This window comes from Pipistrellus kuhlii, unplaced genomic scaffold (genome assembly GCF_014108245.1).
Source record: "Pipistrellus kuhlii isolate mPipKuh1 unplaced genomic scaffold, mPipKuh1.p scaffold_m20_p_1, whole genome shotgun sequence".
NCBI classification, from domain to species: Eukaryota; Metazoa; Chordata; class Mammalia; order Chiroptera; family Vespertilionidae; genus Pipistrellus; species Pipistrellus kuhlii.
Genome location: NW_023425404.1, coordinates 33,731,705 through 33,744,814, shown reverse-complemented (window position 1 = coordinate 33,744,814; position 13,110 = coordinate 33,731,705). Strand labels below are relative to the sequence as shown.

The window sequence follows — 13,110 nt, the reverse complement described above, 5'->3', positions numbered from 1 at the left end:
TCAAACTGAAAAATAAAAATATTTATTTAGGTTTTTGGAAATATAAATAACAGTAAATGACAAAAGGCAAAATAAAACAAAAACTGACATGTTATATCACTGATCATCTCCAGGCACAAGAGCATTTATTTATTAATGAATATAAAAAAATAAACTTCATTATTTTTATCTGCTTTCCCCAGCTTTCACTACATGAATATTCCTAAGAAATTCCACAGTTGTATCGGCCCCTTCTCAAGACTTGAGGTTAAGGTCCTACTCCCACAGGGAAATAAACTTCTATCCTTAGGGATTCTGAACAACTGGGCCTCTAGGAACTTACAAAGCGGTTCCTTTCATTAGGATCCTTCTACAGGGAGCATGTAGCCGTCCCCCACTGAGACACGCTCCCGTGTAGGTGTGGGGACTCCTCAGGGGTCCCGAGCTCTCCACATGAGCACCCGGCTGAGCCACAGCTTTACGCCAGCCCCGCCTGCAGTGACAGCCTCTCAAGCGGCACAAAAGTGGGCTTCCCAGGTAACGCATCCTCCTCTTCTTCATGGAAGTCAGAGGGCTGCACGGGTAGGAAGGATATGGAGGTTTTGCATCAAGTTTGCCTTCACACTCTGCAGTGGCGAGAGGGCTACTAAACTACCCAGAGCACACCTGGGTGCTGAGTGTATGGCATGTACCTACCCGCTGCCACATAAGGAAGCTGAGTAAATTAGCCAGTCACTCTGGACCAAGCCCCTCAAAACAGGCAAATTCAGGGGCAATAGCCTCAGTTCACCTAGCTCTTTTCCAGAGAACCTTATTAATCGGTTTCCAAAGCGCATTTGGCCAGGACAGAGCATGGAGGGAAAACGGAACTTCTGGGAAGGGCTGTGCCATGTGGAGCTGAAGGTTGCTGTTCAGTCTACAGCACAAGAAGATGGCAGCATCACTAATACCCAGAGCTGCAGAGAGCGTTGCTGGTCCCCACTCCTGCAGCGTCTGCACTAACGCAGCTTAATGGCAGTTGCCCAGATGTCGTTGCTGGGGAGCGGTGGAAGGACCCATCCTTGGGGAACAGAACTGCCGTCAGGATGATCAGATGGCACCAGGTATTGATCCCAATCATGCCTGAATAGGAACATTACAGAGCAACGGTTTATTTCTGTTTTAGTCCAAGAAGATGTTGAGCAACTAAATAATCTATTTCAGGGCCTACCTTTTCAATGGCTGATGTACTAAAGAACTAGATTATCAGGAATAATGCAAAAGACTACATTTCTTAAATATACATATAAAGGGGGAAAAACTCCAAAGAATTTATAGTCATTTTAAAAAAATGTTTTTACTGATTTTAGAGAGAGAAGAAGGGAGAGGAAGAGAGATAGAAACATAAATGAGGAGAATCATTGATCGACTGCCTCCTGCATGCCCCACCCTGGAAATTGAGTCCACACCCTGAGCATATGCCCTGACTGAGACCTCCTGGTTTGAGCCACACTAGCCGGGTCTCTCTCATCATTGATGTTTCTCTCTCTCTCTCTTTCCTTTCCTCTCTGAAATCAATAAAATATATATGTATATATATTTTAAGAAAGATATATTAAATGAGGTGTCTTTAAAAAGAAATAACATAAAGCAATGTTATGTATTGATCAGTTGATGACAATGTGGCCAGAGGCCCACAGAAACCTAATCATATATTTCCTTTAGGAGCAGCAGCTGTTCAGTATTCCCCGATTCAGTGTTTGTGGCTTTATAGAATACAGATACTGTAAAAAACAAGAACTGACTGTAGTTATGTTTAAAAGCTAAAACTTGTATATTAGCCAGAAATGCACTTTTCCCAGATATAAATTGGTATGCAAAAGAGCACTGTAGGAGCTTTGGAAAGAACCTTAGAAATCACTTAGGTCCATGAATTTCAAGCCAGGCTTTGAAGACCCCTAGACCCCAAGTAGATGCTTTGGGAGTCTAGAAACAACAAAATGCTTCCAATCAATAAACGATTTAAGTTACCTGTGGAACCCATTCATTCATTCTGTTTTACAAACTGATTTGTCCAAAGACTGCACTTGGGAAGAGTACTACTGCCAAAGTTTGAAGGCCACATCTAGTCCACCATCTTCATATCATAGGTGAGGAAGAGGGAGGCGCAGAGAGCTGCCAAGTATAGCTCAGCATTAATTGCATGTAAGTGTTCCTAGCTCTCTTGATTCTGACCTGTAAGAACTCACAGCAGCATGGGTCTTAAACAGTGTCCATAGGCAAATATTCAGGGAGGTCTACTTAGCAGCAGAAGAGAACTAGAAAAGGGGAGCCAGTGCTTTAAGTCAACGTAACAGCACAGCCTGGGAGAACACAAAAGGGCATGTCACACTGAGTTTGTTCCTTCACCTGTTAGAATAGGGATATTGCTTTCTCAAGGATGAGTGAGGACTAAACAGATGTTTGTGGCATCCCCAACACTTGGAAACTTTCTAAAAACCCATTAGAAACTTAAAAAAATAAAGATATAGGCAACATGGAGAGTGCTTCTCTGACCTTATCTGGATGAGAGCCGGCAGGGAGTGCTCAGCCTGGAGGTAATACTGCCTGAAAGGCTGCAAGAGGTGAGCGAGTGGGAACTCATCTGAAAAAGAAAAGGCACAATACCACACCGTCACACTTCCCATCCAGAGTGCATTTCTCAGGGCAAGATGACAATGACCAACCGTGTTTCATCTTTATCCATGATTTCCAGGGTATAGTTTAGGCGTCATTGTTGCCTACCGATCTCTTAGCTTAGGTTGAGGTCACCAATGAGATAAGCCAATCTAGTATTGTCCTTTTCTCCACTGGATACAGAGGAACTTACCTGGATCCCCAAATAACTTGGACTCAATTTCCCGCTTCTGCAATAAAAATTTCTCTTTTTCTTTCCTCTGTTTCTTTTCTAGTTCCCTTTTCCTCTCTTCCTCTTGTTCTCCTTCCAACATAACTCTGAGGGCTCTCTCTTCAGCTTCATACAGTTCAGAGCGTTTTTTAATGAGTTTTCTCAGTCGCTGAAGATGATGCTCAAAAGTCTCATCTGCTGAGGCTGGAGGACAGACCCCTGGGCAAAGAGATGCAAATGGCATTTTAGTCACAACGTTTTCTTATCTCCAAATCTGTGTTCTAATGAGCCAACTCAAGGTCCTACTTACAGTATGAATTAGCTTAGAATTTATAAATTCTAATCCCTCTTCACAGATCAATTTGAATCTCCAATTAATCTGACCCCACCCTGACTTTCTTTTTTCTCTAATTCCTCTTTCTGGAGACTACCACTTAACTTTTGATTTTATTTCTAATGGTTAGAGAGTGGGCTCCCAAAAGGAAGAAGCTGTCTTTTATTCTTCATTACAAAATCCCCACAGCAAAAAACAATTCTCCCTTTAAGTGTGAAGTTCTGGGAAAGCACATATGGATATTGAGAAGAAATACATTTAACCAGCCACACTGGCCTCACAGTCTGCTGCTGAGAGTATGGTGACCAAGTGTGTCAGTTTGCCCGTGTTAGCACTTGGAAACCAAGTGTCCTGGGAAATGTGGGATGGTTGGTCACCCTGATTTAATTGTGAGGTCAGCTAATTTTATAGCCAACATAGCTATAGCCACAACTGGGAACATTTTAGACTAGTTATTAGATGATATGCAAGAATTATTACTAAGTTTATGTGATAATGGCATAATTGATGATGAGTAATTTACCTTAGGCATTCTATTTTTGTACACATGTGAAAGTTTTCATAACATTTCATAAGGAAAACTTTCTGAAACTTATTGAATATTCAAACAGGTTGCAATAGTTACTACCATAATGGCCCTGCAATAAAAAAGTTGCTGAAGCTGTTAATTCATCCTAGAGTGATGTGTGGTCAATCCTATCAGACATTAAAGGTTTTAAAGGAAAATGTATGTATTACTGCATCATTTTAACAATACCAGATACATGGAATAAAAAAAATCCTAATTCTTTTAACATAATCAACCCTTTTTATTTCCCCATGTTGATCCTCCAACCATTTTTGTTCATGTATTAGCAACTTCACATAGTTCAATATAAAATGTATGTAACTTACGTATTTCCATGTCAATTCCCTACATTTTTTTCCTCTCCTTATAATTATTTAATGGCTCCATCCTGTTACACCAAATCAATGTACCTACCATAATTTACTTAATAAGCGCTCTAGTCCTGGACAGTTAATCTGTTCCAAATAACTTGTTATCATATAATGTTACAATGAATAATCTTAGGCATGTTATTTTTTCCTTTGCATGGATTATTTCTATAATGGAAATGTTAATACTTTCAAGACTAACCTAAGTATAGTACTAAACTGTTTCTTTAAAAAGGAGTAGGAGGTCAACTTAGCCCAGAGCAGAGAAGGATGGGAGATATGACATCTAAATTTGGTTTTAAAGGATAGTGAGATCTTAAAATAGCAAAGATGGGAAAGAGGTCACTCCAGACAGATCCCATTCACACCTCTTCAAATATCCATGTTTCAGCTTTGAAATGTATCTGAAGGAACATGCCAAGTTTTCAACACCTTCTGAAGCCTGAAGTAAGGACAGGATAGGACAGCTTTCACCTTGGCACATGGGTAAAGCTGACCAGCCCTGTCAACCTTACTCAGAAAAATGAGGCCAGGCATGCCTGGTGTGGGAATGATGAGTCCAGGGGAAGATGGTGCAGTGGGTTCCCACACCTGCCTCTCTTCCAACCTTGGCTACCAAGAGCTAACCATCAAAGGTTCTGAGATACTGCTGACAAGCTCAGTTACCCTACTGGGTGAAAAATGTGAAGTATCAAGCATTTTCCTTCAAAATTTTTGGGGAAGGGCAAGCGCTATGGTAAAGAAGGGGAAGGAACAGGGGAACAAAGGAAGAAATGCAAGTAGAAATGCAAAGTCCCGGTTACCTTTCCTTGCTGCAGCCTCTTTCCTGAGTTTCCTCAATTTCTCCAAGGCCCGCAGAATGTCCACCATCCTTTTGGTGTCTGCTTGTTTTTTCCTCACTTCGGACAAGACACCATCGGCAGCAGCTTTAAGTTCCTGCTCCTGGGGAGGAAAGAGAGCCAATGAGAAGAGCTGCCCGGCGGGGAGATTTCAGAGAATCAGACAGTCCCAGGGTTAAGAGAGATTCTACTGGATTTACACCCCAATTTCCTAGGCCATGCCCCAAACACCTCTCTTCACTGGTCCAGCCAAAGGATTATCCTCTCTGCAACTTCCACGTGGACACGGGTCTTCGTTTCTTCCTCAGAGTTCTAAAGAGTGGTCCAAGGAACATCTGCATTCAACTTACCTTGTTATGTAGGGGCTCTCATTAAAAATGCAAACACCTGGCCCAGGCCAGGGGTCCTGATTGGCTGGAGCATTGTCCTGTGCACCAGAAGGTTATAGGTTCAATTCCTGAACAGGGCACATAACTAGGTTGCAGGTTCAATCCCAGTCAGGGCGTGTACAGGAGGCAACCAATGAATGCTTCTCTCTCAAACCAATGTCTGTCTGTCTGTCTCTCTCTCTCTCTCTCCCCACCCCCTTCCTCTCTCTAAAACAAATAAACATATGCTTGGGTGAAGACTCAAAAAAAAAAAAAAAAAAAAAAGACAGATGCCTGGATCCAAAGATTGAGGCTAGCAGGGAAGATAAGGAATCTTATCCTAAATAATAAAAGGCTAATATACAAATCGACCGAACTGCGGAATGACCTGTTGCTATGACATGAACTGACCACCAGGGAGTGCTGCTCAGCCAGAAGTCGGGCTCAAGGCTGGCAAGCGCAGAAGTGGCAGGAGCCTTTCCCACCATCATAGCAGTGCTAAGGATGTCTGACTTTGTGGGGAGCAGGCATAAGCTGTCAGTTGGACATCCACTGAAGGCTCCTAGGCTGCAAGAAGGTGCAGGCTGGGCTGAGGGACTGCCCCACCCCTTGCCCAGTGCATACATTTCATTCACCGGGCCTCTAGTGGAGTTATAAAAGCCCAGAACTCTACAATGCTCAGTGACAACCTAAAATACTCTACTGCCAAGAATCTCTTCAACGTGACAGCCTTTCAAACATCTAAAGACCCTATTGTACTCTCCTTAAGTTGGCTCACATGTAGATAAATAATTCTGGTTACTCTAAGCCATTACTCAAAGGACTCTAACATCCTCACCATAAGTGGTAGGGATAATGCTTTTGCCTAAAGCTCTCTTTCCCACCTCTCAAATCAGCACTGTACCTCACCATTTCAGTACCATGCTGTTTCCCTCTTCTCGCCTGAAATGCACCTGTTGCTCTCACTTGGCTTTGGCATTTCCTTTAAGACTCAGTTCAGTTGTTACTTTATCATCCAAACCTTCCCTGACACTTTCCCCAAAGGATTAGATATTCCTTTTCTGGGCTCCAACACCACCTACATGTGAAATCCTAACACACAATGCTATAGAGACATGATACCCCAGCGGGCTCTAACCCCCTCAATGAAAAGCACTATGTCCTATTTATCTCTATCCCAGCACCCTGCACTGGGCCTGGTATTAATGGGCCCTCACTAAGTGTCTGAACTGACTCAAACTTTCTTAGATTAAGGCATTCCCTCCAAGTATTCTTAAAAGCACTGGTGTTTTTGGAGGGCTTGAAGACAAAGCTTGACATCAATACACTTCAGAGGGGGAGTTACATCAGACTCTAGAGCAGTAGCAGACACCAGGAGAAGGGAGAGGAGGGGGAGGAAGAGGAAACACTAGCTGGCAGTGGAGTGGAGGAAGGGGGTAAGTCAAAGCATTCAAAAGTAATGACAATGTCTTAAACAACTACCCAACCAATTTCCAGTTTCACTCTGGCCCCCACTTAAGAGCTTGAGATCAACAGGTTTTCGAAATCACATAACCTGGACTCAAATCAGAAGTGAAACTGCCACAAACCAATTTGTGTGATTGTTGGCAGGTTAACTTCCTTATGCCTTAATTTCCTAATCTGTAAAATTGGGATAATACCATCTACTTCTTAGGGTTATTACCAGGATTCAAGATCTGGTGTATGTAACGACCTTAGCGCAGTGCCTAGCATATAGTAAGTGCTCAAAAAAACACCATTGTTGAGTCTCAAGATTTGTGGTTTAAAATTCGTGAACAAAGGATTTCTGGGGACATATGTTCCTTAAGGAAAGGCCACAAGTTCTCTGTGTATTGTGTTTTTAAAGTCACCTAGGGTCCAGCCGGTGGTTGAACATGGACTTATGAACCAGGTCGTCACCAATTCCTGGTCAGGGCACATGCCAGGATTGCTGGGCTCAATCCCCAATGGGAGGGCGTGCAGGAGGAAGCAGATCAATGTTCCTCTCTCATCATTGATGTTTCTCTCTCCCTCCCCCTCTCTGAAATCAATAAAAATATTCTTTAAAAAAAAAATAAAAGCACCAGATGCTCGTTAGTGTTGAATGCTGGTGTCAGAATGTCTGTGCAGATGTGTCATCCCTGCAACGCCACTGTGTAATCCTCCTGCATAGCGTATACAGGGCTTTGCAGTGCACATAGAGCACTGGTGTTGCTACTGTTCATTAACACGCAACCAATACGGAGATAGGAGGTCGGAAAGGCAAAAACTACTAAACTATCTTTTTACTTTATAAATGGAGAAAAGGAGGCTTAGCCCTGGGAAACAGGGCAAAGCCTCGGGCCCCTTCCCGTTCCAAACGCCACTCCCCTCACTCCCGTGCACAACCGCTGCGCTTACCCGCTTCTTCTCCTCCACCTCCTGCACGCACTTGACCCTCCAGCGGTCAATCTCCTGCTCGCGCTCCGCGGCTCGCGCGGCCTCCGCCTCCCGCTCGGCCTCGCGCTCCCGGGCCCTCTCGCGGAGCCGCAGGCGGCGGCGCCGGACCCGCTCCAGCCTCCGCCGCGCCTCGCCCACGTAGGCGGCCTGGGTCAGCAGCTGGAGCCGCTCGGCCAGCTCGGCGCGCAGCGGCGCCGCCTGGGCGTGCAGCAGCGCCCAGGCCGCGCCGTCGTCCTCCGCCTCGCGCAGCGCCTGGCCCAGGCCCCGCAGCCGTCGCACCAGGCGCAGGGCCCCGCGCAGCCGCGCGCGTACCTCGCCCAGGGAGGGCCCGGCCGGCGCGCGCGGGGACGCCGGGCCGCCCGCCCGCCGCGGGGCCCCGAACACCGCCCAGCCACTGCCGGTCGCGCAGGCGCTGCAGGGCCGCGTCCCCCAGCGCGTCGGGCGGCGGCGCCTCAGGCCAGCGCGGGCTCCAGGGCGGCCCCGGGCCGGGAGGCGGCGGCCGCGGGCGCTCGCCGGCGTCGATCCCCGGGAAAGGTCGGCACTGAGGCGGCGGCGGAGGCGGCGGCGGCGGCGGCACCGGGTAGAAGGCGCCGCCGCCGCCGCCGCGGGAGGCTTCCCCGGGCGCTCGGGGCTGCCCCGCCAGCGGGGGCTGGAGGAAGGGGGCGGAGGCGCCCGGAAAGGGGCCGGGCCGCTGCGGGAGAGGCGGCGGGAAGGCCGGGGAGGGCAGCGGCGGGGGCGGGCAGCCGAAGGGAGCGGGGGGCGGCGGGCCCGGGCGGCCCTGGGCGAAGAAGGGCGGCAGAGCCATGGCCACCCCCGGAGGTCTGGCAAGTGACAGGGATCGGAGTGGTCTCCCCAGAGAGTGTCTTCCGGGAGGAAGTGACGTGTGTCCCGCGCGACTCCAGTGGGACCCGCCCGGCGCGTGGGTGGGCGTTCATGCAATCTTTCAATTAATAGTTTCTTTTTTTAAAAAATACTGTTTTTTGTTTTTTTTCTTAATCCTCACCCGTTTTTCCTTTGATTTTTATTTTTAAATATATATTTTATTGATTTCTTACAGAGAGAAAGAGAGAGGGGTAGTTAGAAACATCGATGAGAGAGGAACATGGATCAGCTGCCTCTTGCACACCCCCCTTTGGGGATGTGCCCGCAACCAAGGTACCCGGAATCGAACGTGGGACTGATGCTCTATCCACTGAGCCAAACCGGTTTCAGCTCCTTTGATTTTTAAAGAGAGGGAATGGGAGAGAAACATCGATGTGGGAGAAACACATCCATTGGTTGCCTCCAGCATGATCTCCGCCTGGGGCATGCTCTTAATGATCATTCTAGGTGTGAAGCCGGCTGCTTTGCCGACAGCGAGAGTAACAGATACAGATCCTCTCCTGTGGAACTACCTTTCTAATAAAGAAAACACATTAATCAATTACGCAAGCAAATGTGACAGTGCCGCGGTGAATATCCGAACTACCAAAGAGGAAAGCACAGAGCAAGAAGAGCTGATAAGAGAATTTGACTTAGAAAGGTTGTCCTAAGGATTTTAGGCTTCGTGTAAGGTCTAAAGGATAAGTAGGAGTTAAATGGAAGAGGGGAAACACGGTTCAGAGAAGGACAGCATTTGCAAAAGCCCCCTCGGAGGTAGGAGTAGGCTTAGCGGGGATAATGAAAGAATGCCAGAGCGGGTGGAGCACAGAAAGCCTGAAGGGAGCCTGGTGATCCTGGCAGGTGAACCGAGATACACCATGCAGGATCTCATATTTTAAGAACAATGGGAAACTACTGGGGGATTTTAAGCAGAGGGGGAAGGGAAAGCCATGCTACGTGATAGTTGTTTTGTTTTTTTAATTAAGCTCTATTTTGAGATCATTGTAAATTCATATGCAGTTATAAGAAACAATACAAGGAGATCCTGTGTACCGTTAACCAGTTTCTTTACATAGCAGTATCTTGCAAAGCAGTAGTACGATATCACAACCAGGAGGTTGGCATTGATTAGTGAAGATACAGAACACTTAGTTCCATCATTTCTAGGATCCCTCATTTGCCCTTCTATAGTCACACCCACTTCCCTTTAACGGCAACTGCTAACCCCGGTCTCCCTTTCTATAACTTCTGTCTTTTCATGAATGTAGTATAAATGGAATCAAATAGTACATAACCTTTTGGGACTCCCTTTTTTCACTCAGTATAATACTTTGGAGATTCATCCAGGTTGTTGTACAAATAGCGTTCCCTTTTATTGCAATAAAAGTGTGCAAAACAAGTGTGGGTAAAGTAAAACACTTGGTTTCATCATTCATTTGTTGAAGGATATTTCCACTTTGGGGCTATCATGAATAAAGCCGCTATAAAACTTGCATGCGGGGTTTTCTGTGACCATAAACCTTCATTGCATTGGAGTAAATGCCCAGAGTGCAATTGCTGAGTCACATGGCAGTTGTATGTTTAGTTCTTTAAAATATAGTTTTATTGATTTCAAAGAAGGGAGAGGGATAGAAACATGGATGAGAATCAGATTGGTTGCCTCCTGCACACCTCCTACTGGGGATTGAGCCAGCCACCTGGGCATACACCCTGACTGGGAATCGAACCATTGACCTGTTGGTACATGGACCAACATTCAACCATTGATCCACACCAGCTGGGAAAAAGTAATGGATGCCCTTTTGGGTAAGAGCCCAGCTCTATCCCATGAAAAAAAACAATCAAAGCCTGACCCCACTTCCCGAAAGACCTCCTATGTTTCTCAGAAACTCTTTGTAATATTTACTTGTATCTTATGTATTGAGTAATTCGTAATATTCTGCATAACATTTAAAGGCTTATCTTAAAACGTATTAGGTAAGGCATGGCTAACTTTATATAGGGTATCACCCAAAGTGTATACATTTTAAGAGCTAATAGCTCAATTTTTAAAAAAATATTAATAAATCTTTATTGTTCAGATTACTAGTTTCTCCTTTCCCCCCATAACTCCCCTTCACCCAGTTCCCACCCCACCTTCTGCCCTTACCTCCCTCCCACTGTCCTCATCCATAGGTGTGTTTTTTGTCCAGTCTTTTCCTGCACCCCCCTTTCCATTTCCCCCCTGAGAATTATCAGTCCACTTCCCTTTCTATGCCCAATTCTATTATATTCACCAGTTTATTCTGTTCATCAGACTTTTTTATTTTTTAAAAAAATATATATTTTATTGATTTTTCACAGAGAGGAAGAGAGAGGGATAGAGAGTTAGAAACATCGATGAGAGAGAATCATCGATCAGCTGCCTCCTACACACACCCCACTGGAGATGTGCCCGCAACCAAGGTACATGCCCTTGACCGGAATCAAACCCGGGACCCTTCAGTCCGCAGGCCGACGCTCTATCCACTGAGCCAAACCGGTCCTGGCGTGTTCATCAGACTTTTAATTCACTTGACTTTTAGGTTCACTTGTTGCTAGATAAGTATTTGTTGTTCATAATTTTTATCTTTACTTTTTTCTTCTTCCTCTTCTTCCAGAATACCTTTCAGCATTTCATATAATACTGGTTTGGTGATTAACTCCTTTAGCTTTTTCTTATCTGTTGAGCTCTTTATCTGACCCTCAATTCTGAATGATAACTTTGCTGGGTAATCTTGGTTGTAGGTTCTTGCTATTCATTACAGTACTTTGAATATTTCTTGCTACTCCCGTCTGGCCTGCAGTTTCTGTTGAGAAATCAGCTAATCCTATGGGTGCTCCCTTGTAGGTAACTTTTTTTTTTTTTTTTTTTTTTTAAATCTCGTTGCTTTTAATATTCTGTCTTTTGCTCTTGGCATTTTAATTATGATGTGTCTTGGTGTGGTCCTCTTTGGATTCCTTTTGTTTGGGGTTCTGTGCGCTTCCTGGGCTTGTAAGTCTAATTCTTTCACCAGGTGGGGGAAGTTTTCAGTCATTATTTCTTAAAACATGTCTTCAATTATCTTGCTCTCTTCTTCTGGGACCCCCATAATTCTGATGTTGGTACGCTTGAAGTTGTCCCAGAGACTTCTTACACTATCTTCAACTTTTTGGATACTTTTTGCTTTTCTAGTTGAGGGTTTTTTGCTTCTTTGTATTTCAAATCTTTGACTTAATTCTTGTGTTCCTCTAGTCTGCTGTTGGGTCTCTGTATAATATTTTTTATTTCAATCAGTTTATATTTAATTTCTAGTTGGTCCTTTTTCACATCCTTGAGGGTCTCGCTAAATTTATTGGCCTTTTCTAGAAAATTTTGAAAAAACTTATAACCGTGGTTTTAAACTCTATATCCAGCCAAAACCGGTTTGGCTCAGTGGATAGAGCGTTGGCCTGTGGACTGAAAGGTCCCAGGTTTGATTCCTGGGACATGTAACTTGGTTGTGGGAACATCCCCAGTGGGGGATGTGCAAGAGGCAGCTGATTGATGATTCTCTCTCATCAGTTTTTCTAACTCTTTATCCGTCTTCTCTTCCTCTCTGTGAAAAATCAATAAAATATATTTAAAAAATAATAATAAACTCTATATCCAGTTGTTAGCTTTCTTCCATTTTTGTCATTTGTGACCTGTTTCTTTTCTTTGCATTTTGGCTTCTTCCCTGAGTTGATAAGAGTGGCTTTATGTACTAGGTGTCCTATAGGGCCCAGTGGCTCAGCCTGCCCAGTTACCTGAGGTGGACACTACTTGTGCACCCTTTGTGGGCTGTGTGCAGTTTTGTAGTTAAGTCTTGATTGTTGTTGGTATCACTGGGAGGAATTGACCTCCAGGCCAATTGGCTATGAGGATCAGCTATGTCTACAATGGGAGAACTTCTGTACTGGAGACATCCTTATGAGACAAAGACTTGCAAAATTGCAAAAGCCTCTGTGCTCAGTTTGAATGGGGCAGAATCTCAGGGCTGAGCAGTCTTGGCTTCCCATCAGCCTTGCCCTTGCGCGTGCTTACAGACCTCTGCCTTCCTCGGCTCCCGACTTTCCGCCCAACAGTCCAGACTCCCCCTGGCTTGCCTGGAACTGAGGTTCAGTGCAGTCGGAACTGGGGTTCAGTGCAATTGGGGACTTCCTTCTCTCTCCCACCAGAGAAAGCCAGCCAGGCACTCAGCTGCCCTTCCTCTCTGTGTGCGTGTCTTTGTACCTCAGTCCTTTGCAGCTCTGATTTCCTGTGAGCTTCTTTCTTTCCTTCTAGTTGTAGAATTTCCACTCAGCCAGCTTTCCTGTGGTTTTGGATGATATCCATTCTTTTAGTTATAGTTTTGAAATTCTTGTGCATGGCAGCAGTTGAGGGGTTTACTATGCCACCTTCTTGGTTTCTCCGTAGACCACCAACTTACACCATACACACATATAAACTCAAAATGAATAGAAGATTTA

General features: G+C 45.2%; 1 protein-coding gene across 1 annotated transcript; it reads right to left on the bottom strand.

Annotated features, from left to right (window-relative positions):
- Positions 1-8,705, bottom strand: PDCD7 (programmed cell death 7). The gene is given in 6 exon segments (XM_036438787.2): positions 1-1,101; positions 2,515-2,602; positions 2,828-3,064; positions 4,919-5,057; positions 7,723-8,149; positions 8,151-8,705. Coding segments are annotated over 6 exon segments (1,431 nt in total). The 5' UTR covers positions 8,567-8,705; the 3' UTR covers positions 1-977.
- Positions 8,706-13,110: the final 4,405 nt, after the last annotated feature.